Source organism: Salminus brasiliensis, chromosome 3 (assembly GCF_030463535.1).
Source record: "Salminus brasiliensis chromosome 3, fSalBra1.hap2, whole genome shotgun sequence".
Lineage (NCBI taxonomy): Eukaryota > Metazoa > Chordata > Actinopteri > Characiformes > Bryconidae > Salminus > Salminus brasiliensis.
In genome coordinates, this window is record NC_132880.1 from 46,687,964 (window position 1) to 46,713,488 (window position 25,525).

Below are 25,525 nucleotides of genomic sequence, written 5' to 3' on the forward strand. Positions count from 1 at the left end.
AATTTCCACAGCTTTATAGCTTAGTGTCTTGCTATCCCTTTTCTGCTGTGCCACTGATAATTAATAATTAATTACTAATAAAGGATTATCTTATCTTAATACAATTTATCATACAATTCAAAGCAATTTAACATGATTTATATTATGCATCGTGAAACTGATTAGTGAGGTTAACAGTCAGAGGACTTTTATTATGAAAGGCCTTGTTGTGATCGCGAGCTTCACAGCGCTCAGATGACATCGGAGAAAAACAGGCTGAGCTTCAGTGCGGCCGCAGTTTCTCCGGGATAATCGTGACACAGGGGACCTGACTCGGCGGGGTTGACTGCTCTATCGGTGAGAAACACTACGATTACATTTCTACCACAATTTAGTGCCGGAAAACCTTCTTTTTCAGGTGTTATTGTCCTGTTGACATCAGCTCGAAGCGAACGGGCAGCCGCTCTCTGGAGCGACGCTTACCGTCGCCGGGTTCACTGCTGTAGTCCCAGCTAGCATTAGCTCTCTAGCTAGCCTCTCTCTCACGGTTTATTGGACTCAGATTTACTCAGATTTACTTGGAGGTGAGTTTGTGGGTCAGCTCTGTCGTTTCTGAGCGGACTGGTCAGCTGTTTACCGCGTAGCTGGTCATACTAACCCGCTAACCCGCTGCTAACGACCGCCTGCCAGCCTCTCCTCCCCTCTCCTCCCCTCTCGGAGCGGCTGCTGCTCCGGGGGACACCGCGAATAACGCCGCCCAGCTCAGCGAGTTGTGGGAGTCCAGCCTGTAGGAAAGTGTCTGGTTGAGTTATTAAATATTTATGGTCAATATTAGGTGGAGGTTCAGCCAGTGCTTCCTGTTATCGCTGTATTTGGGAAGCCTGTCGAGTTCCCTGAGTGATTCAGCACTGGCTGCCCCACCTGCCAGGCTCCTGGCTGTGGGTCAGTGAGGGTGGAGCAGTGCTGCATATGTTTGTGTGAGTATTTATGTCTTAAAAATGTCAAATATGCTGATTTTAAGTAAGTTTTTAACATTTATTTAGATATTAGATCAAAAATTCAGTGCTATTGTAGCTGTCACCAAAACCTCGTATCTCCAAATGGGCAGCTTTACAGGATCATCATTTCTAGTTTCAGGTATTTTCATTTTTTAAGACAATGTGTGTGTGTGTGTATATATATATATATATATATATATATATATATATAATATAATATAATATAATATAATATAAGATAAGAGTCCTTTATTAGTCCCGCAGTGGGGAAATTCACAGTGTAGCAGCAGAAAGGGATAGCAGGACACTCAGTTACAAAAATTTGGATAAATAATTTACACTATAATATATATATATATATATATGTAAACATGTATGTATGTAAACATACTACCAGTCATAAGTTTCAGAACACCCTCTATTTAGGCCCTCTATTTGTGCCTAAATAGAGGCATTCACTAGAGGCATATCTGCACACCTGTACAGATGTTCTTCTCTTTTCTGTAAATATATCTTCAGCTCTTTATTACCTTTAGTACTTTTTACTTTTTTAATTTATCCCCTACCCTATTTATTGTTTAGTGTCATTTTCCTTTAGTCTAATACTGTAAATAATCTGTTCTGTGTTTTTTGTTACTTGTCATACGTGTCGCTCTCACCAAGACAAATTCCTTGTATGTGTAACATACTTGGTGAAATAAAGAGATTCTGATTCTGATTCTGATTCTGATATTGACCTCCTAAAAGTGTCGCTCTGTCCTTTGAGAAATGTCAGATTAGAGGGAGTGTTGAGAGGACAGTTTCCTTCACCATGAAGCTCTTTAAAACTAGAGGAGACTGAAGAGGTCTGGTACAGGAAGAGGTCTGACAGACTCACGTCCACACCATCATCAGAGGACGAGTTTCTGAGAGTCAACAGCTTGTGTGATTGGCAGCTCACATGACACATGGGGGGGGGGGGGTGTATAATTTTTTAATAATCTTTTTTATGTATGTTAATAAAATAGAATTGGGGTTGAAAAGTAATGAAGAAATAATGATAATATGGATGAAAATAATAAACATAATGACTGTCAGTAAAATTGTGAGGTTAGAAAGCAATCAAATTTAAATAAAACTTAAAAATAGCAAAAACGCAATAACATAAATGATGTTTAGGGACAAGTAAGCATAAAATAAAAACAGATAATTGAATAAAAGGAATGGTGGGGGTTGGAGTTAATGTGACTCCAGCCAGCGAAGCTTCAGCGTTATTTAGATCCTTTTTATTTAAGTTAGCATTAAGATGATTAATGAAATGGTGCTGATACTACGTGCCAAAACAGTTGAGCAGTTTTGATTGAATGGTGTTGATATTGGTTCTTCTCTAAAAATGACAGTTAAAGGAGTAAAGAAAAATACCATAATGATCATCATTATCGTCTAATTATCATCTATCAGTAATGCCATAGCTGCCAAACCAGACGCACAGCGTGTCAGAGACACCATGCTGTATCGGCCAGCATTGTTTCCTGTGTGGTGGGGAAGCTGGCGAGGTTGTGATTTTTGTATATATATATATATATATATATATATATATATATATAATATAAATTATTATTATTGCGATACTGTAAACGACTTTGTTGTTATTAATTTCTTTTAATTTTAGGTAAACTTTTTGTCCAATCTAATCAGTGGGATCTGAAAACAGAGTATAACACTGCCATCTAGTGGTCGCGGTTTAAACGCAACACTAAATCAACCACAGTCTGCCGCCAATCTTTACTCCTAAACTGTTAATTATTAATAAATGATGTGTTTTTGAGAATAAATGCAGGGGTTGATGTACCAATACCTTCTTACGCTCCTATCAGTCTTTCTCACTTTCTCACGTTTAAGACTCTGATTCTCTGATTTTAGTGGCAAAGCGGACACACTTCACCACAGTGCCATGGAGTTTCCGGACCTAGGGGAGCATTGCTCAGAAAAGTCCTGCAAGCAGCTGGGTGAGTTGAGTGGCTTTCTGTGGGAGTACCGACTGTTTTCTTTACTCCTAAGTGAGCTAAAAAAAAAAGGACACACCCTGAAAACCTTGGTCAGTCTCTTTTTGGTGCTGTTCTTTAACTTTAGCACCAACATTTGTTGACATGTTAAGATTGTTGGAGACTTCTGTACACATCTTGTGGTCTGATCTTGGGCTGAACTTGTTAAGGACAGTCTGATCTGGCCGTGTTGGCAGATGTTTTAAACATTTCCCCCTTGTAAATGATTTCGTCGGCAATGGAACGAAGAGGTCTTTTAAAACCCCAGACTCCTCTGCATCTACAACTAAGGTTGGGTGGTATCCACTTTTTTCCACACCGTATCGAAGTATTACGGTGTTATACGGTATTGCATGAGGGCTGAAGCTGTAAGTAGTGCAGATGGTTTTACATTTTTGTGGCTGCATTATTTTAAAACAACAAAAAAAAACATTAAAAACAACGTTCAGTAAGCGTTAAACCATCAGTCTGAAAACAGCTGCAAACAGTCTGCTCTCCACAGAACAAAGGCAGGTCTGGCTGTCGGAAATCCCACTTATAAACTTCTAGACGAGGATGAATTGGGCGGCTGCTGTTGGGAGTAGGGCTTGGCGATATGTTAAAAATACTATATCACGATATTTATAGACTTTTTTTCACGATATTTATAACGATACATGTAAATCACAGACTAAAAACATCTGTAGCCACAGATTTTAACTGTGAACTACTATTCAGATGCTCTCCTGTACTGAAAACAGTGATTTATACTCAACATCTGCTGCTCTTCATCTAATTAAACCAGTCTAATTACACTGTTAGTAATGAAACCTGCAGCTTAAGCACTAACAACACTCTCGGTTTACTTAGAAAAGCATATTGTTATCACGATAACAAAATGTATCACAATATGATAAAATATCGTCAGATTGCCCAACTCTAGTTGAAAGGACAGAAAGCTGAAATTGTGATTTTGGTTCTCACTGAGCAGCTTCACCGAGTATCAGACATCCCAGAGCAGCTGCTGTTGACTAACTGCTGAGCCCCCAACACAAGTGTTGACCATAAAACTGGTGTCTGAGAGAGCGAAGTCGAGCGACTGGTGTTGGGAGGAATAAAAATGAGAAATGAGAGACCGGTTCTGCTGAATTTGGGCTTGTCGTCAGCTAGCCCTGTCTAGGTTTAGATGGCTAAGTTAGCCAGCAGGCTCAACACCACAGGTCCGCTTGATTCTCCCTTTTAAACAAACTCAGCTCGGTGGACTTGTTTTTTTTGTTTGTTTGTTTTTTCCACCATCAGTGAGCTCCCACAGCGCCACCACTTTGTGCCTCTTTTAAATGCACATCAGGGAATAAGCTTATTTGGCTGTGAATTGGAATAGACCCAGAACAGAAATCTGATACTGCTTTTAAAATGCTGTCCTCACTTTGGCATACCATCAACATTTTAAATACCACAGTATATAGTATTACCGTTATACTGGCCAACCCTATCTACACCCTTCTTTCTGAAGGCCTCAGAGAGCTCTTTGGATCTGGCCATGGTGATCTTCACCTCTCACTTCAACCATCAAGACCAGACTAAACGTCTGAGGTTTAAATAAGACAGACCCCTCAGAATAATCCTCTCTAACCATTTTCTGATCATATGCAGCTGATGTTCTGCACCTGAGTCTAATTCTACACATTTCAGGTAGTAATAAATGTGGAAAATTGCATTTCTATTAATGTCATTTTATAATTGATGTTTAAAGATGTTTAATTGTGAATTGGAAGTTTAATTAAATTACCTTCATCTCTCAGTGTTGATCACATGAAGTTCTGATCTCCAGATCAGATCAGTTTACATATGTGGAAAAAAGTGTTTATAGGGTGTCCTAACTTTTGCACATGACCGTAAATGCTTTTCTAAAGGTACCAGGGGCTTAAGTGATTGCTTTTATCATGAGCTTGTTCTGTTCTCTGATTTTTTTTTATTTTTTTTATTATTATTATTATTATTGTTATTATTATATTTATTTTCTTATTTTTTCTCTTATTTGTTCTACAGATTTTCTGCCAATGAGATGTGATGCTTGTGAAGGAATTTTCTGCAAAGACCACATAACTTATGCAAGTCACAAGTGTACTTCCTCGTATAAAAAGGTATGTTAATTTAAGCTGTAAATGGTAATAAACTGAGTTATCATTTAATATGAATTTGTTAGTTATGCTGTTTTTCCTGCACAGGATGTCCAGGTCCCCGTATGTCCACTGTGTAACACCCCAATTCCGATTAAAAGAGGGGAAATGCCAGATATCAAAGTTGGGGAACACATAGACCGTGACTGCAAATCAGATCCAGCACAGAGGAAAAGAAAGGTAACAGAAAAGAGGGATGTTCTCATGGTTCGCTGTACAAATTACACGCAGTTTGTCACATTTGAAGGAAGGCTATGAGAAACCATGAGCCTTAGCATTAGCATTCATTTCTTATCCTGATTCCGTCTCCAGTGTTTACAGATGGGATCACGCGGCGAAATACGTCAACATGTACCTTTTTACTTCATTATCTGATGGTGTCTAACCAGCTCCTGTTAGGCATAAAAGATTTTGAGGAGCGATTTGAGGTTCCACAACACAATGGAACAATATACGGTTCTCACATTTCTCACATTCTCAAGGGAGCCAGGGAGAGAAATCAGTATCTTTAACCAGTCACAAAAAAGTCTCTCAGTTTACGTTTGTATAAAAAAATAAAAAATTTAAAAAAAAATTAAAAGAAGAAGAAAAACTCCCAAATGTAGTTTAAATGCTTCGATCATATTCGGATCACAGTGCATCCTGGGGGTTTTCATACCTGGCTTTTCAAGTGATCAAGCGAAACTACAACATATTGCTGTAACCCCAATAGGGTTGCAGAAATAAAAGATTTTGATAGCAGTCTCAGAAAATATGGCAGTTTTATGGTATCACAGTATTAAATAATTCACAGTTCTTCTTATTATTATTAGGTACAACGATCCTTAATAGACTGAAAACAGAAGGATTTACTATAGACACAATGTTTTTATCAACTTTATAATGAAAGTGTATGTAAAAAGTCTTCCTTTTGATAAAATAATATAGAAACAAATGAATAAATATGACTGCTACACATGAGGTGGAGACATTTTTAACTATTTTGTATCTAGGCAATAACAATTTTTCAATTTTTTAATTATTTAATAAACTCTTTGAAAACTCTGAAAATACTCTTTTATATTACATATACTAGTATTAAGCACATGTACACAGTATGATGACTATCAATTTTAATACCATGGTATACCTAGCCCTAGATTTTAATGCCAGGTACAAACTGCCTCTGAGTACAACTCTAGAGATGCAGCGATCGGATATCGGCCCCCATATGAAAAAAATTAGCTGGATCGGGTATCGGATAATTAGGCCGATCCGTGAAACTGATCCTTTCACTTTTTAATTTGTTGGTGTGAGACTAAACTATATGTTTATATGTTTGCAATGTTTGGTTGCTGCTTGTATGTTTGACCAAGTTACTTATTTATTCTCTAGTTCAGCTGCTATATTTTATTTTGAATTACTGTTTACGCTAAATATTTAAAAATAAGATTACTGATTGTGTGGTTGGCCAAGTTAAGCTACTTATTTTCAATTTATGTTTTGGAGGATACATTTTATTTTAATATTTTAATACTTTTTTTTTTTCTTTATTTTAAATTTGAATGCTGTCAGTACCCTGCATCATTGTTTATTTTAGTGACAAATAGCAATTTAGTACATTTGTATTAATTTATTTTATTTTTTATTATTTATTTATATTATATATTTTTAAGTAATGTTGAAGTCAATCCTGATGCCTTAGGTCTCTCACACATGGTGAGGTATACGGTTAATTAATCCAACAATGTATCGGATCAGTATTGGGTATCGACCGATATGCAAAGTTTGTGTATCGGTATCGAACTCAAAAAGCCGGATCGGTACACCTCTTAATAGGACTGCACAATAAATATAGTTTCAGCATCATCAGTGTTTGCGCAATGATCACATGACAGGACTTGTTATGTCAAATAATATCCTATTTTTCCATTTATTTATTTATTTATTTTTAAACAGATTTTTACAAATAAGTGCTCCAAGGGAGGGTGCAAGCAGAAGGAGATGATCCGTGTGACGTGTGACCAGTGCCACTTGAACTACTGTCTCAAACACAGACATCCTCTTGACCATGACTGTAAGACTGATGCCAAACCGGTCTCCAAGTCCGGGTAAGCGTTGTCCGTCTCAACCTGGTCATGTGAAGCTCTGTGAAATGTCTTTATTAAAGATGTGTGTTTTGTTTATTTGTTTACAGACATGCTGCTTTTATGAGAGCTCAGGGTGCTTCTAGCAGTAACACTGCGGCCTCGTCCAGTAGAGCGAGCTCCAGAAGTGTCTCTAATGGACTGGGTGGGAACGCCCGCCCTCAGAGCAGTAGGTGAGTCCGCTGTTGAAATGTTGGGGCTGTATTTGTGGGCTGCGTTGGAGTATATTGATTTAAGTATACTGTTGAACTTCAGTCATTTGAATTCAAGGCTTTAGTGTGAAGCATGTTGTTTCCTCTCTGCAGTGCACAGAGGACCCCAGCCCCTTCCATGGTGCCACCTCCAGCACAGAATGTAATACCTCCATCGGCGTCCTATCAGGCTGGACTGGTGAGATATTCATTCGACTTAAATAATTAATGCATACTACTTATGAAATAATAGCAGTGGAACCCGGAAAGTGCCATAAATAATAAAGTGTATTTGTCTTTCTGTGGACACAGACGGAGGAGCAGGCTCTTCAGCGTGCATTAGAGATGTCACTGGCAGAATCGTCGCGGACCACCCAACCTGCCCTCAGGTAGCTTAGCTGCTCACCCTCAATACTACAGCTAGCATTAGGGCTGTATAAGTTCAGTACAGCAGGGGACAAAAAGCACCATAAACCCTGAAATGGGTAAACTAGGTTTTTTTTAGCATGTTGCTAAAGATGCCAAAACCTACCTACATCCACTTTTATCTCAATATACTACACCGATCAGCCATAACATTAGCACCACCTGCCTAAGAGTAGGTCACTCTGGGCTAAAATATGACTCAAAAGCCTATATCTCTATGTGCTTAAGAAAAACGGTGATTATACGATACGCAGCATGCTGGATATTGAAATAAAAATATCTGACTGCGGCATAATTTGCTTGAGTGCATGACTGCACTCATTGAATGTCGTGCCTCCGGAAAACCCAGACGACCCATGCACATTCTTTTTGGAATTACATCTCGCACTGATGGAAACCTGTACAACAGGTGCGATATTACAAATATGGTCGTTTTATGTAAAATTGCCCAGCCTTAGGTCCCCCCTTGTCACAACAAAAGGTCAGAACATTTGAGACACGGACTTCCCAAGTCCTCTAAAAGTGTCCTGTGCTATCTGGCACCAAGATGTTAACAGCAGATCCTTTAATTCCTGTAAGCTGTTAGGTTAGGCCTCCATGGATCGCATCAGTGAGACTTTGGTGCCCATGACCCTCTTGTGTTTTCACTGGTTTGTCCTTCCTTAGAGCACTTTTGGTAGGTACTGCCCACTGCATACTGCAAACCCCCCATAAGACCCGCCAGATGTTGTGGTGTTCTGACTCAGTCGTCTAGACATCACAGTTTGGTTCTTGTTAAAGTGGCTCAGACTCTTCTGCTTATCCATTTTTCCTGCTTTTAACACCTCCATCACCTTCAAGACTGACTGTTCACTTGCTGCCTGATATATCCACCCCTTGCCTCACTTTATCTCTCAGTGGTACTAATGTTATGGCTGAAAAATATATAAATATATAACATAATGATCTAATTTATTCATCTCCAATCTTCAGTGTGAATACCGTAATACTGCTCAGTAATATTTGGCCAATATCTAGTTTGAGCTTTGAGTCAGCAACAAAGGTACAGCGAGCATCACATGACGTGCTTCATACTGCGAAGCAGCCGAGATACCGAAACAGATGCATAGGCTGAGAGAGCTGGTGTGTTGATGGTGTATGACATTAAATAACAGTGTAAATAGTAGTTGTTCTAATGTATGTTTGTATGTTGATCAGTCCTCAGGAGCAGGAGGATCTGGCCTTGGCTCAGGCCCTCGCTGCTAGTGAGGAAGAGTACCGACGGCAGCAGCAGAGACAACAGGTATCCAGAAACCTTAGCAGTCAATAGCATGCTATGCTAACAGGACCTCGATTAGGTACTTGGCCTCAGCGGCGGCCTTATCTTCTCTATTGGGTGCATGTGGACATGGGCTGATTGTATCATGGTTGGTATGGTGGCTGGTTGAAGCCTGTTTTCTGTTGAGGGACAGTGCTAACTATATATATATTTCACCAATTTGAGATAATGGGGATTTTCACACATTACACATCAACACACATTCAGAGTGGTTTGATACGAGATGGTTTATTATAGAGAAACTTGGGCTTTGCTCACACTAACCTCAGTGTTCAAGTTACAGCTGATAACCCCACTTTGTGTGGTGATACTATAGTGGAATTCATTACTTATAATGACTTCCAGTCCTGTCTGCAGTTCTTGATTCTGCTTATCCGTATCCCTTGTTTTCAGTAATACAAATCATACAGTAATACGGCATACTGGCAGAGCTGAGTAGAGTGTAGATCTATAATAGGATAGGTCATTTCCTAGGTTCCCCTGAGCCGACGGGATACGACTGAGGAGACCTTGAGCAAGGTCCTTCACCCCCAGTTACTCCCTGGGTGCTGCGGATAGGGCTGCCCACCACTCCGGGCACATGTGCTCACTGCCCCCAGTGTGTGTGTGTGTATGTATGTGTGTGTTTCACTGCACAGATGGGTTAAACGCAGAGGTCAGATCCCTCTGTGTGCAAGCAGCACAGTGGTCAAGAAGTGTGGTTCCATAAGTGTGAGTGTATGCTGAGACGTCCACAGTTCAAAGACAGCAACTAGGTTACAAAATAATGATCAATCCAGGGGAAAGCCATCTTTTTGGGTGCTGTTTTATCTTTCATCTCCCTGCATTTGCTTCTCTACCATGGGTTACTATCAAAATATGTTTTGGGTGAAACTTTTTAATATAGGTTTATTTTTTTAAGCATCCTGTCAATTTTGATAGCGAAAAAAACTGAAACCATTGGAATTCCCTTTAACCACTGACTTAAACTGTTGACAATTATTGAAAAAGCACAATGTCTGTATGCTGAGTGTTTTGTAATTACAGACTGACTGATGTCTTGTTTCTTCTGATCTTCTTAATCCACAGGGGAGGGATTCCAAGCAGTCCAGCTGCCTCTTGTCTTAACATCAGATCATACTGACCCGGTGCAATCTGCCTCAATCTGCACAAAAGCATCTGAATCAGTATAAATTCCTGAATCTCTGAATGAACACAGCTGAAAACTTTTAAGTCTACTCTGCTTGTGCTTCTTATAAGTAAATGGACAGCCTGCGCTGCCGTTTTTTTTCCGGGGCGCGTTATGTAAATATTTTATATAGTAAATCATGTTTATCCTTATTCAATGTAGATGTTTCTGGAAATAAATTATTTTAATCAAAGTTCTTCTGCTTACTGGTTTTGGAATTTATTAAATTATTTATTTACTGTGGATCTCAGAACCTTTATTGCTTTAACTCGCTTGTCATAGCTACTGAGCAAAAGCGCAATGTCCAATGACCTTTTAGAGCATTTTAGGTCACTGATCTAATGCACACTGCATTTAGAAAATGACCAAAAGTATTATAAAATGTTTTAACCACACTTTTAATGTTACACCAGCTTTGATGGCAGGCCTTAAAGTAGATGTTCAGCTCCATCTATTCATCTATTCATCTATTATAAGGTTAGTGACCCATGTTCTAGAGCAGTGGTGTCCAACCCTCATCCTGGATGCCAGGACCCCCAGCTCTGCACGTTTTAGTGTTCACCCTGCTCCCAACACACCTGATCCAGCTAATCAGCTGGAAGGTTGTGTGGTAGAGCAGGAAACCACTAAAAATCTATGTGAGGGGGGTCGCGGTTGGGTTCCTATTGTTTTTAGAGCATGTATCTACTAGATTTTTAGTGTTGCTGTGAGGAATTTGATTGCATTCAACAAGAGCTTTTGTGACCTCAGAATATTGGATGATTACCACCCCAATTCAACCCATAAGTATTAGATGGAGCAGCATTCATCTTTCAGTTCTTCAACTGCTCCACAGCTCAATGCTGGGGTGGGTTTATACCCCTCTAGCCCACGCCTGGCATTAGGCATGATGCCAGTTGGTTCATTCCTTCAGGGACTAGGCAAGCTGTGTGTGCGAGCGTATTTGCACATCTGTGTCTGTAATGGGTGCAAATAAAGTAGCTGAATGCATTCATAGCAAAGAGCGTCCACAAACCTTTGGCATCTTGAAAACTGTTGGGTATATTCTGTCTGTAGTATGGTCATTTTTAAGGTGCAGTGGGAAGCAGCTACTGTTTTTACAGCAGTTATTTTGGTCACAGAAAACACACTGACCACACCGGAAAGAGTGACTAAGCAGTTTTACTTTACTGGAACGAACGGCAGCAACAGAGGTCAACTAAGGAAACAGGTCATGTTTTGGAATCTGGTGTTGGCACATGATCAAGCTTGTTTCTAAACTGTTCTGAAGCATCTGCACTATCTTCACCACTAGAGGACAGGCTTGATCCATGTGATAAAACCCATTGAAATCTTACTCAGTCTATTTTGACATGGTTTTGGACTCAACCCCAAAACCCCAAAGCTTGGAATGGTAATGCTTTTATGTGAATGAGAAGAACAGTCTTCTTACCTTCACTCTAAAACACGTCGGTACCTTCATCTACTGATTTTTATACCAGTGATTATGTTGATGAGAATAAGCTGCAGTTTCTGGCAATTTGACTGCCAATTACCCCACCCATAGGTATCCCCACCACCCCGCCAACACCAGTAAGGGTGTACCAACACGCCCCCTCCCACAAGTACGCAGTCAAGCCTTTCATTTCTCAAACTGCCGCCAATGCAACATCACCAGGCAACCAACGAGCCTACCCGGCTCCAACGCATCAGCCTGCAGACGCCAGTGACGGCCAGCACCACAGCAAAGCGATGTGGGGAGAGAGTGCCATCTACTCAACCTGGAGAGAGCAAGGCCAATTATGCTCTTTCTGGGCCTCAGCTGTCGATGGCTAGCAGCACGACTGGGATTCGAACCAGCGATCTTCTGATCATAGTGGCAGTGGCTTAATCCACTGGACTACTTTGTGCCATTTTATTTACATTTTTATTTAAAAAACAGATTTTTTTGTTTAAAAAAATTTATTATTTAAAATAATGTATCATCCTTCTTACACTATCGCAGTATATCACAATCTATTGAATCGGAACCCTTGTTCTTGCTAATACACTGCTCCTACCTCTATGGCACCACCCATAAGAACCCTGTATTTGACGCCTGTTCTGAAAGCGTGATACTGTAATCTATATTGCACGTGTTGCACCACAATTATTATATATATATATATATATATATATATATATATATAAAACCAAATCATATATCCATCCTTAAACCCTCGCTTTCTCTTTGTTTTCCAGACTTTGTTTTGATCAGAAAGGCTTTATTGTTAACTTTTACTTGCCCTGTGATTCAGTTATTGAGCAAGAGAAAAGTTCTTATGCCCACTGACATTTTGGGACGTCAGGACCCCTCAGGCAAAAGGCCGGGAAAGGGATGTAGATGTCATTTTTTGGCAGCATCAGAACCTTTTCTTTATTGGGCATCCTGCTGTACCTTAATGGCCAAAACTCCCCTGAGGCCTCAACAATAAGCAGGAAAACTGAAAGAGTGTGGTGAGTAAACAACATGAAACCAGTCTTACTCATCACTATGATATTAATAGAGAATATGACCTGAGAGCATCTTCTTGCAAACATCAGTTATTTCATGATTGGCTGAAGTTATTGTTTGGTTGTTTGTTAGTTTCGTTCTTTTTGCCTCTTATCAACTTTCTAAAAACCTCATCTCATCTCAATCTCAATATACAGTATATGGACAAAAGTATTGGGACACCTACAGGAGCTTTTATGACATTCCTTTCTAAACCAATAGGCATTAATATGCAGCTGGTCCCCCTTTGCTCTGAGCTCTACCAGCAGCAGCAGGTCTGGAGCTCTGCTGCAGTTATTGAGTCAGTTGGAGGCTTTTCTCCATTCTGCTCTGAACTCAGCACTCGGCCCTGACCCCGCTCTGTAACTTTACGTGGTCTGACAGACACTCGGTGGACACTGAGCTGCTCTCTGTGAGCTGTTCCTCCTAAACTCTTCCACTGTTCAATAATAACACCACTCACAGCTGATGAAGGAAGATCTAGGAGGGAAGGTCTAAATTTCACCAGCTGACTTGCTGTTGTTGGTGCAGCGGTGTCTCCTATTACATACAGAACCACGCTGGAGTTCAGTGAGCTCTGTAGAACCTCCCGTTCTTTCACTGGTGTGTGGAAGAAAGGCCGACTGCAGGGCTAGAGGCTCGATTTTACACACCTGTGTCAAAGGGACTGAATGAAACCCCTGATTTCAATGAATAAGAGGTGTCCCAATACTTTTGTATTTTTGTGGTTTATCACCTTTTGTCATCTTAAAGTTTCCTGCACCTTCAATCAGCTTCTGAATATGGATAAAATGTTTAAGGCTGTCTATGCATTTCATTCACTGCTTGAGTTTCCTGCTGCATTATTAGCCTTTGACCTCTGGGTCCTGCTCTGCCAAGGATGTGCTGACAGAAATAGCTCAGTGTTTAACACTTCAACCTTAATTGTACAGAATTCCCTGAAACTGTCTTAATATGAATTAGACCTTTGTTTCTTTCTGCTGCTAGTGTGAAGCAGGCAACGCTGAAGTGTTATTGATTCTGTAGTTGTTCTGCATCCAGCCTTCATCCGTCCCAAGTCAAGACAATATTCAATGTATTCTCTTTGGATGCTCAAAAGCTTTCAGTAAAAATATCCTTCTGGTAAAACTCCTCAATCTTAAATTTCATGACTCCGGTAATTCAACCTGCAGCCTTTCTTTGAACCCAAGAGAGCTTGTGAGAAGCTCAGAACCAGTAATACTGCCATTCTTGTGATTTAGCCGTCCTTATGATAGTAGGAGGACGAGCAGATTAAGTAATAGATCAGAACCGTACGACTCTTTACTTCAGAATGACATCAGTGCTGTGTAGTACTGATAATATTGCAGTGTGTGTGGTTCATATCACTGAAACTCATTTTCTTCCACTATCCTTCAATTCAGACCTTGAGCTAAAACCCATCATTATGATGTTCTACTGCTGGAATAATGGAAGCAATTTAATTTTGTGGCAGTTAACTCTACTAATGTTCCCGTCCAAACTCTTTCTGGCACTGTACAGTGCAGAGTCATGTCACCACACTCAGCCAATTAGTTCCTAAGACTGTAAAAAAAAACCTGTTCTGCTTTGTTTGGGATGGGATGTCCAAGAGAAGAATATTAATATGGTTAAAAAAAAGTCATATTTGCTTCATTTGCTATTTCAAAACATTACCTTCCAGTGGAAATTAGCGTAAAAGTACTTTACTCCAAGTCATTTGGAGCATTTCTATTGGTCCATTCAACTGCCAGATTCACTTTATGTCATATATATATATATATATATATATATATATATATATATATATATATATATATACTCTATATGGACAAATGTATTTGGACACCTCCTATTAAATTGTTGGAGTAACTGTCTCTACTGTCCAGGGAAGAAGGCTTTCTAATAGATTTTGAAGGAGCATGACTGTGAGGATTTGATTACATTGAGCAACAAGAACATCAGTGAGGTCAGAATGCTGGATGATCACCACCCCACCTCATCAACACTTAACTCTTCAACTCACCCCAAAAGTACTGGATGGAGCTCCACCATCCATCATTCCAGAGAACACAGTTCTTCCACTGCTCCATAGCTCAATGCTGGGGGGTTTATACCCATCTAGCCCACGCCTGGCATTAGAAACGATGCCAGTAGGTTCATATTTATCTGCTCCAGAGAGTCCTATTCTATTGGCAAAACGTATCTACAGGAACTAGACAATCTGTGTGTGCCTTTGAAGATCTGTGTCAGCAATGGGTGCAAATTAGATAAAGTAGCTGAATGTGATGAAAGGGGTGTCCACAAACTTTTGTGTATATATATATATATATATATATATATATATATATATATAGCAAAACATACATTTTAATACACTATAAGATTACCACATGGGAATCAACATGCCTTTAATTTATTGCATTAATTATACATATGAATAAATAAATGAACATCTAGCAGTAGAGTAGCATCACAAGTATGGTCCAAGTAAAAGGAACTGTAAACATACATTTCAAATAAATGCTACACTCCCGCATGGCCACACAGAGCACAACACTGCCTGGCAGGAGTAGCAATTTTACAGAGGATTCCTTTGGAGACTCTGAATAGAATAACAAAATATTATTTCACTTGCCTTGCTCATTTAAAGCCAATCTAAAATACATGAGCTCTGCTGAAATCAATACAAAATAGCCCTCAAAATGAATTGCTTATTGATCGCCATCTACCTCCTCCAATCAGCAGGTCAGTTGCATTACACTGTCTGTGGACATGTCTGATTGTATAGTCACTAAAACAAGCATTAGATTCTGATCTGAAGATCCTCTTCTGTCTAATATATTTAGTACATACATGACATGAACAAAGGTATTGGGACACCAGCTCATTGATTAATGTAGTAAAAGTAGAGTATACATAGTTCAGTATATTTTGTATATATAGTTTGTATATTTAGTTCTGTATATTTCCTCCTGTATAGGTAAGAAAGACCTGGAATCAGCTGGAACTATTAGTAAAACAAGAAGTAATGCACTTAACCGCCCTTGGCCTGTCTGCATGCTGTATGTACCGAGACATTCTTCATAAAAATCTGCTGCCATCAACCAGGATGATGAAGATGAAACAAGGGTGGGCATTATTATTTCATACTCAAACCTTTGCATATTTACAGACTGACATGAAATCAGAATAAACTTTTCCCGTTTTAGGTCAATTAGGATTATCAAAATTATTTCTATTTGCTAAATGCCAGAATAATGAGGCCTTTTTAAGGCAATTTTTATTACTTTCTTCAAAGTCAAAAGTTTAAATAGATTTCATTAGTATTTGGTACCATTGCCTTTAAACTGTATGACTTGGGTCAAACGTTTTGGTAATCCTTCCTCAAGCTTCTCACACTAGTTGGGAAGAATTCTGGCCCATTCCTCCTGACAGAACTGGTGTAACTGAGCCTTGATTGTAGGCCGCCTTGCTCGCACAGGCTTTTTCAGCTTTGCCCATCAATTTTCAATAGGACTGAGATCAGGGCTTTGTGATGGCCACTACAAAACACTGACTTTGTTCTCCTGAAGCCACTTGGTAACCAGTTTAGCAGTTTGCTGCGGGTCATTGTTCATGTGGTGGCTGATGTTTTGAGATGTTGCTTTAGTATTTCCACATAATGTTTCTCATGTTTCTCATGATGCCATCTATTTTGTGAAGTGCACCAGTCCCTCCTGCAGCAAAACAACCCCACAACATGATGCTGCCACCCCCGTGTTTCACAGTTGGGATGGTGTTCTCAGGCTCGAAAGTTTCCCCCTTTTTCCTCCAAACGTAGCGATGCTCATTATGGCAAAACAGTTCAATTTTAGTTTCGTTAGACCACAGGACATGTCTCCAAAAATGAAGGTCTTTGTCCCTGTGTGCATCTGTTTCTTTTGGAGTAATGGCTTCTTCATGGCAGAGTGGCCTTTCAGCCCAAGTCGATATGGTACTCGTATCACTGTGGATAATGACCCACTCTTCCAAAAACATGACATCATCATATGGGCTGTCCCAAATTGTTTAAAGTCTTAGTAAATACACTAATACACTAATCTTAGTGTATTTAAACTTTTGACTTTTGAACGGGAAAAGTTTAAATAAAGTGTATATGTGTCTTTTTATTTACTGTATGTAAACTTCTGCTTCTTTATACATTCTACCAATGAAAGAACAACTGGTGAAAAGAGCACCACTTCATTTAGCTTTCCTTGGCTCTGTGGTTGTTCCTGGTTGTGGGAACTGGACATTCTGAGTCTAATTTTATTAATAGTTCTTCTCAGCTTCAGAGCATCAGCCATGATTTGAGCTGTTTGTAAATTAATTATGTGTTATTCATGATTAGTGGTTAATTCAGCCAAGGACTTCTCAAATAAAACCAAAGCAGTCATTTTCATAAACCAGTCTGCAGAAACTCTGACTGGTCTTTATCCACTAGTGTCATACTGAACACTAACATGTAATTACAGTGATTTAAGCTGACCTTCAGAGAGGCAGCATGGTGGATTCCATAATTATCTGAATGCACATCCAGGATAAAGGTATATTTACTTCAGTGATGTCAGTAGAGTAAGAGTCCATTCTCAGCAAGAAATACTGTAGTATCTAAACCTACAGGTGTTGTAATTACCACCAATTACAACCTTATTATATTTTTTTATTATTTTTATTTTCCTATAAGAGCACAGCCAGGTATCTTTCCACCAATAGGAGCACTGCCAGGAATTCTTTCAGCCAGGTATCTTTCCACCAATAAGAGCAATACCAGGTATCCTTTGCACCAATAACAACACTGCCAGGAATTAATTCTACCAATAAGAGCACTGCCAGGTATCTTTCCACCAATAAAAACACTGCCAGGAATTCATTCTACCAATAAGAGTACTGTCAGGCATCTTTCCACCAATAAGAGCACTGCCAGGTATCTTTCCACCAATAAGAGCACTGCCAGGTATCCTTTTGCACCAAAACGAGCACTGCCAGGAACTGTTCCCACCAATAAGAGCACTGCCAGGAATTGTTTCAACCAATGAGAACCTGTATCCGATCCAAATGCATTTCACTCACCGCTTGAGAAGATCTAGGAGGGAAGAAATTTCACCAGCTGACTTGTTGTTGTTCTTGCAGCGGTGTCTCCAATTCTTCCAATTTTACACACTGGCTGCAAGGGGACTAAATTAGACACCTGAATTCAATGAATAAGAGGTGTCCCAATACTTTTGTCCATGTGGTTTATCGCCTTTTGTCATCTTAAAGTTTCCTGCACCTTCAATCGGCTTCTGAATATGGATAAAATGTTTAAGGCTGTCTATGCATTTCATTCACTGCTTGAGTTTCCTGCTGCATTATTAGCCTTTGACCTCTGGGTCCTGCTCTGCCAAGGATGTGCTGACAGAAATAGCTCAGTGTTTAACACTTCAACCTTAATTGTACAGAATTCCCTGAAACTGTCTTAATATGAATTAGACCTTTATTTCTTTCTGCTGCTAGTGTGAAGCAGGCAACGCTGAAGTGTTATTGATTCTGTAGTTGTTCTGCATCCAGCCTGCATCCGTCCCAAGTCAAGACAATATTCAATGTATTCTCTTTGGATGCTCAAAAGCTTTCAGTAAAAATATCCTTCTGGTAAAACTCCTCAATCTTAAATTTCATGACTCCGGTAATTCAACCTGCAGCCTTTCTTTGAGCCCAAGAGAGCTTGTGAGAAGCTCAGAACCAGTAATACTGCCATTCTTGTGATTTAGCCGTCCTTATGATAGTAGGAGGACGAGCAGATTAAGTAATAGAAAAGAACCGTACGACTCTTTACTTCAGAATGACATCAGCGCTGTGTAGTACTGATAATAATGCAGTGTGTGGTTCATATCACTGAAACTCATTTTCTTCCACTATCCTTCAATTCAGACCTTGAGCTAAAACCCATCATTATGATGTTCTGTTTATCTGCATGCTGAATCATTCAGGGGTACACTGACTGTGATCAGTAACTAAAGGAGAATACTTCACTCATTTTAGTGAATTTCGTGAAATGTGGCATATTTTGTAACGTGATTAATAAGTCTGACAGACTTATTAATAACTCTGCACTGTAGGTACTGTAGGTGTGTTACTGTAGGTGAACAGTGAATCACTTCTGAAAGTCGCTCTGGATAAGAGCATCTGCTAAATGCCGTCAATGTAATCCATTCCACCAATGAGAGCACAGTCAGCTACACATTCCCCCAATGAGAGCACAGTCAGCTACACATTCCCCCAATGAGAGGATTGTTAGTTATCCATTCCACCAATGAGAGCACAATCAGCTACACATTCCCCCAATGAGAGCACAATCAGCTACACATTCCCCCAATGAGAGGACAGCTAGTTATCCATTCCACCAATGACAGCACAGTCAGCTACACATTCCACCAATGAGAGCACAGTCAGCTACACATTCCACCAATGACAGCACAGTCAGCTATCCATTCCACCAATGAGAGGACAGTTAAGTATCCAGTCAACCAATGAGAGCACAGTTAGTTATCCACTCCACCAATGAGAGCACAGTCAGCTACACATTCCACCAATGAGAGAACAGTCAGCTATCCATTCCACCAATGAGAGCACAGTCAGCTACACATTCCACCAATGAGAGAACAGTCAGCTATCCATTCCACCAATGAGAGAGCAGTCAGCTACACATTCCACCAATGAGAGAACAGTTAGTTATCCATTCAACAAAACAAATTGCACCAATATATATATATATTGGTGGAATTTGTTTTGTTGAATGGATAACTGCTGACTATATGTGTAGCTGACTATATTTACTAATTCAAAACTTCAGTGATGTACGTTAGGACAAAAGTATTGGGACACCTGCTCATTCATTGTTTCTTTCGAAATCAAGGGTATTATGAAAGGAGGTTTTCTTCTAGTAGATGTTGGAGGAGCATTGCTGTGAGGAATTGATTGCATTCAGTGACAAGAGCTTTACTGAGGTCAGGATGTTGGACAATCACCTCCCCACCACATCATCCCCAACTCCCCAACTCATCCCAGAACTATTGGATGGAGCTCCACCATTCATCATTCCAGAGAACACAGTTCTTCCACTGCTCCACAGCTCAATGCTGGGGGGCTTTATACCCCTCTAGCCTACGCCTGGCATTAGACAGCACGCTGCCAGTAGGCTCATTTGTATTCAACAGAGACACAGCTAGACAAGCTGTGTGTTATGCTGTATTTGCATCTGTATCAGCAATAGATGCAACTTTAAGTTGCTGAATGCATTCATTAGAAGGGGTGTCCACAAACATTTGGACGTATAGTGGATATAAAAAGTGGATATGTAAATACCCAGCGAGAAATACTGTAGCAAGTGCAAGATATAAGAATCAGCTGTTGTAACTGTAACAGGTTTGAAGCCCATCCAGGAAATGAATGATGCTCCATGAGCTTTCCTCTTTTTATATCCATGCATCTAATCACAACCATTATGAACCCAAAGCATTAACTTGGCATGGCTAAGTAGGTTGCTCTCAATAAAGTGGTTTGCCTCCACTATTTGGGTCATTTACCAATTATGCCAGACCTCAGCAAGATAATTAAGTGTAATTATCCTGATGTATATGAGTTGAAGGGCTGCTGTTACAGCTTTTGGCTTGGCTGTGTCACTGAAGAAGATGGCTGTTTTCTACATGCTTGGCTTGACTGCATTTCGTATTGTCACACATTGCTCGGAAAAGCTTACGAAGAACCAACACTTCTCGAAAGCAGCCTCTCAACTACCTTATCACATATAGACCAGCTCACATGTCCCGAACAGCATGCTAGCGGTTTGATTAGACACTTCCTTTCCTTCAGATCACACAGGAAATAGACCTCCAGCGGTGGATGGTCTAAGCCCATTTTATCCTCCTCATCCTCGGTGACAATGACAGGTGTGGAAAGGGGTCGCTGAGGCCACAGGTTGACGCTTGGTTCATGCGGTTGTGGGTGAGGGGCAGCTGCGAGACTCAGGTGGGATCAAGTCAAGGGTGATGTTTCCCTCTGGACAGAACATGGATTCCGGCCTGCTCAGATATGTGCGGTCGTTCCTCAAAATGACAGACGTGCACCCGTGCTACAACCCTCTGTCTAAAGAGTTCTTCATCACAGAGCCTGCGAGGCATACACAGGCAAACACACTGCGTTTGCAGAAGAGCAGATGCGGTGTTTAGTCATGGCTTATGTGTCTTTCTGATTAGTGATGAGAAAAGCTGCTGTCACTGTGTGTAAAACCAACCTGCATAGATTCCTGTGGAAAATATTGATTGGTTCATTGATTGGTTGGTCGTTTCACATATATAGATATATAGTGAACAATATACAACAATGACCATTTCATTTAATCTGTGCATTCTTAAAATGGTTGGTGTGGTGCAACCGAGAACACCACTACCTGCCAGTGAGCTACCACACCATGTGGGAGACCAGGGTTCGATTCCTGGTCTGGGTGACTGTGCTGCACTACACCAATAAGAGTCATTGGGCAAGACTCCTAACACTACATTGGCCCTCCTCTGTAATACGAGTAACCTTGTAAGTCGCTCTGGATAAGAGTGTCAGTTAAATGCTGTAAATGTCTTACAGTCCCAACAGTCAAACACCTCAGCAGATCTTCATTAATAAAAAAATGAGGAAAGATGAAGACTTGATGTTTTGAGCCACATTAAGGTGGGATTAAACCTTCATGGGGTCCTTATTCCTGTCTCGATCGACCATGTCTGTAGTTTTCTCCATCGTCAAATACACACATGTCGAATTCCACCAAACATTTCAGAGCAAACACCGCCCGGACTTGTGGACTGTACCAAGCTTGACATCAGCGTGCACCCAGTAGGTGATCGTCAATGGGCAGGGCTGGATTTGCATGCTGTGGAATAGGGCACGCTCAGATGCTGTGAGTAGTTGGTTAAACAAGCATTGTTGAGGTCTAGTTGTTTTTACATGTGCTGATGAAGCAAACATGCACTGTGATGTAGTGTAAGGAGGGGTAGTGTGTGCGTATGGCTGGCAACCAGGGCCCAGACTGCATGGGTCACTGGTTGCCGGATTGGCTGCGGATGCGGCCAGTCAAGAATAATAAAGGGCCCAATAAAGGACCCAATAAAGGGCCCTGCTATGTTGTATAACTCCAACCAAGAGCTGAAACTCACAAAGTTTGAGGGCAAATTCTTCATAGAGTCAAAGAACCAAAGCAGAAAACCCAATTTATACCAGGATAAAACCCGTACAGTTATGTAGGATTTTTTGAAGCTGCTGTGGCGACTCCTGATCTGGCCGGAAAGGAGTTTTCCAAATCTGTCACGATGTAATGAAAGAAAGTAAATCCCACTGTTAGTCGGCACCAACCAAGCGCAAGGTCACATTGGTTCTAAAAGATGCAGCTTGCCCATCCACTGCTGACCAATAGTTGCGGTTTCACAAAAAAAAAAAAAGCCCAAAAAGACCCCCTATGTTTTGCGATTCATTGCTTTTTTGGGGATTTTTTTCTGGCTACTATGATGTTCACATCAAGGTGGGTTTCCTCTGCTTGCGGCACAACCAGTGCTTGTTGGCTCTTTTTGCGGAAGGGTGGGACTCATCTGTAAACAGATGCTGTTCTGCCCCCTGTTGTGAGTAGCCTGACAACTCAACAGACAGCGAACACAGCTGGACCTGGAATAAAGTCGGTGCCTAGTCTTTGGCGCTTTACTCCTATCCTATCTTCTATCCTATAATCCCTACACCCCTGATTTCCAAATGTGACAAGTCTGTGGTAATGTAATGAAAGAGTAAATCCCATTGTTCGTTTGGAAAACATGCATTGACCAATCGTTGCAATTCCACAAAAAAAGCCAGAAAAGACCCCCTACGTTTTTCGATCCATAGCTTCAACCGCTGCAGCGTACCCTCATGCATGTTAACAGTGTCTCTGGAAATAGACAGCGTAAAAGACCTTTACTTTCTATGGCCCCTAGGCTCATGTTCACATCACTACATTATTCAGCCAGGCAGCTCTCTCGCTGCATTGACTGCTACACTGTTTGAAGAGGGCCTCCATTTCCCCTGGCTTAATGAGGGGGATGGCAGGGGCCAGTGTACAGAGCCTCACTCCAGCACGCTGCTCTGTTGTTCTGCCCATGATGAGGCCACGGCTCTCCAGAGGAAAACAATGTGTGGGCCGCCTGTTTTGTCCTATTTCACGTCAGCGATATTAATATTTTACACCATTCTCACCAAGCATTCTCGCACAGAGCTTTGAGACAATACTGGCCCACTTTTCTTTTCTTTTCTTTTTTTTGTAATCAGGTTTTCAGTCCTCTCACAAAGCATGTTTTCTCTGTTCGCTGGCAGATTGTAGAGTGTAGTGTGCAGGTCTCATTCCCCATCTGGTTCTTGGGAGTTAAACAGGAGCTGGAAGTCTCACAGGAAGGGTGAAGCCCTGCAAAATGTGGAATACATGGGGGAGATTTTGCTTTGGGGAAGTAGCCTCCTTCGAAGGTCTGATTCTTAAAACTAATGTTGCAAGGCTGATATTTGAGCATGTTTTAGAGACTTACATGCTGTGTAATGTGTGCATTTATATACAGTCCCCAGGCCCCAGAATGGAAAACTGTACATTTCCATTCTTGTTCTTTGTATGACCAAAACAAAGCTGGAAAACAGGCCAATTCCAAACCCCCTAAACTGTTACATCACAGTCTCAACTCATTACATCTACACCCCCAGTGTTTACAGACATCCAGCCCACTAGCGAAAGCTCTAGTCAAAATTGGTGAAGCAGTAAAATGCAATGGAAACTGACTGATACTGGAAAGCAGCTCATCACCTCCAGACTCGTTAGATATGGGAATATGGGTTGCTATGGGAACCAGGCCTCATGACCACAGCTTTTCTTGTAAGGGAGCTCTAACTCAACATGGGACAAAGCAAAGGCCGGGGAGCAAACAGGGATCCACACTACGCTTAAAGCTAACACTAGGCGATGCTAGCTTTTACTTTGTCTTCTCTCCATTGCCAAAACAGACTGGACTCCACACATCAGAAGAGAAAGAACTTTTTTATTCCACCAAATAAAGTAGAGAAAGCCAAACCCAGGGAAGTGAGTGGGGTTGAGGCTAAAAGCAAACCGGCTACTATCTCTTAAGCTTTCTAACAGTTCATCACGCCGAGAGGACACAGCCAGAGGACGACGGCACTATCCAGTAAGACAGTGCTTTTGTTACAGTATTAAAGATATGCTGTAATATGTGGGTTCTGTGAGTCATCCCCAGTTCTGTAAACCAGCCAATAAAAGCTGAGGTAAAATAACAGGGTGGTAAATAGGTGTGTAAAACCACATCTGAGCAATTTTCACCCCAACCAAAGTCCCACACTAGCTATTTATACATTGTATAACAACCTTAAAATACTCAGGGGCAAATACTTAGGGGCAGTGGTGGCTCAGCGGTTAGAGCTCCGGGCTTTTGATGACTGGGTTGCGGGTCGATACCCGAGGCTCCGCAAGCTGCCGCTTCTGGGCCCTTGGGCAAGGCCCTTCACCCTCTCTGCTACCAGGCGCTGCAGTTGGCTGCCCACCACGCTGAGGGTGTGTGTGCTTAGTTCACTAGTGTGTGTGTTCACTACCACAGATGGATAAAATGTGGAGGACACATTTCGCTGTACACAATAGTGACAGATACGTGCACCTTCAATGACACATTTATTTCCAGTCAAATTAAATAAGGTATTAAATACAAGTTATTTAAAAAAAATATATATATATATATATATATATATATATATATATTTATATTATCAAATGTAATAGTATTTCATTTCATAAGCATGGTCAGCGCTTTACTTTTATGCGCCAAACTGCCAATTTAACTCTTCCAATCTTCGAAAAGCTACAAATTGCAACTTACCTTTCCAAAAGCTTCCCAAAACTGTCTTTTTTATTAGGTCACCTTATATTTACATGAGCAACTACCCACACACACATTTAGCTACCTTGTAAATTCCTGTTTTTGGCTAAATGGCTAAGGGAGATGTTATGTCTGAGGATATTAGACATCATATATCTTGCAGAAGAAAGAAAAGAAAAGTGGGAATGATTGAAAGGTAGACTTATATAGCACCTTTTTACACCCAAGGACGCTTCACAATTAATACAATCACAATCACCCTACACAACCATTTACACTCAGCACTCAACCAACACACACCAGCGAGAAGTGGCAGCCAACTGCGCTCAGCGTACTCTCAACCAGGAATGAGTGTCCACCTGGAGCACTATATTGAGCACTACATTGAGCACTGAGTGGGTTCACCCAAGACAGCGTGCCAATCCACATCTGGGCATACAGACATACACTCTTTCACACTCACACAGGGGCACTGCCAGGGATTTTGGGCCCAATTAAAAAATATTACACTGGGCCCTACAACTCCAACAATTCTGCCAAAAAAAAAAAAAAAAGAATAGGGCCCCTGTCAGCCACAGGCCCTTCCGAATCATCCTAATTTGTTACCTCCCAAATAGAGCACCCCTGCACACACACACAGACACACACACACTGCTAATTTTAGAGTAACCAGTTCACCAAATCTCCA

General features: G+C 40.7%; 1 protein-coding gene across 2 annotated transcripts; it reads left to right on the forward strand.

Annotated features, from left to right (window-relative positions):
• Window positions 1-222: 222 nt before the first annotated feature.
• On the forward strand, window positions 223-10,585 carry zfand2a (zinc finger, AN1-type domain 2A). 2 transcript variants are annotated; one of them, XM_072674935.1, is made up of 10 exons: window positions 223-336; window positions 2,880-2,965; window positions 5,030-5,124; window positions 5,209-5,340; window positions 7,099-7,250; window positions 7,337-7,459; window positions 7,592-7,676; window positions 7,790-7,866; window positions 9,101-9,185; window positions 10,290-10,585. In XM_072674935.1, exons 2-10 carry the CDS (start codon window positions 2,911-2,913, stop codon window positions 10,326-10,328), a joined length of 843 nt encoding a protein of 280 aa, XP_072531036.1. In that variant the 5' UTR covers window positions 223-336; window positions 2,880-2,910; the 3' UTR covers window positions 10,329-10,585. The 2 variants fall into 2 exon arrangements, with proteins under 2 accessions (XP_072531036.1, XP_072531037.1); XM_072674936.1 differs by lacking the exons at window positions 7,337-7,459; window positions 7,592-7,676; window positions 7,790-7,866; window positions 9,101-9,185; window positions 10,290-10,585 and having other exon boundaries at window positions 7,099-7,254.
• Window positions 10,586-25,525: the final 14,940 nt, after the last annotated feature.

Excerpts from the sequence above, each read along its gene's own strand:
- zfand2a (XM_072674935.1), top strand. The coding sequence starts at position 2,911 with ATGGAGTTTCCGGACCTAGGGGAGCATTGCTCAGAAAAGTCCTGCAAG. Across the intron at positions 5,125-5,208 it reads GTACTTCCTCGTATAAAAAG|GATGTCCAGGTCCCCGTATG; the intron begins GTATGTTAATTT and ends TTTCCTGCACAG. Across the intron at positions 5,341-7,098 it reads CAGCACAGAGGAAAAGAAAG|ATTTTTACAAATAAGTGCTC; the intron begins GTAACAGAAAAG and ends ATTTTTAAACAG.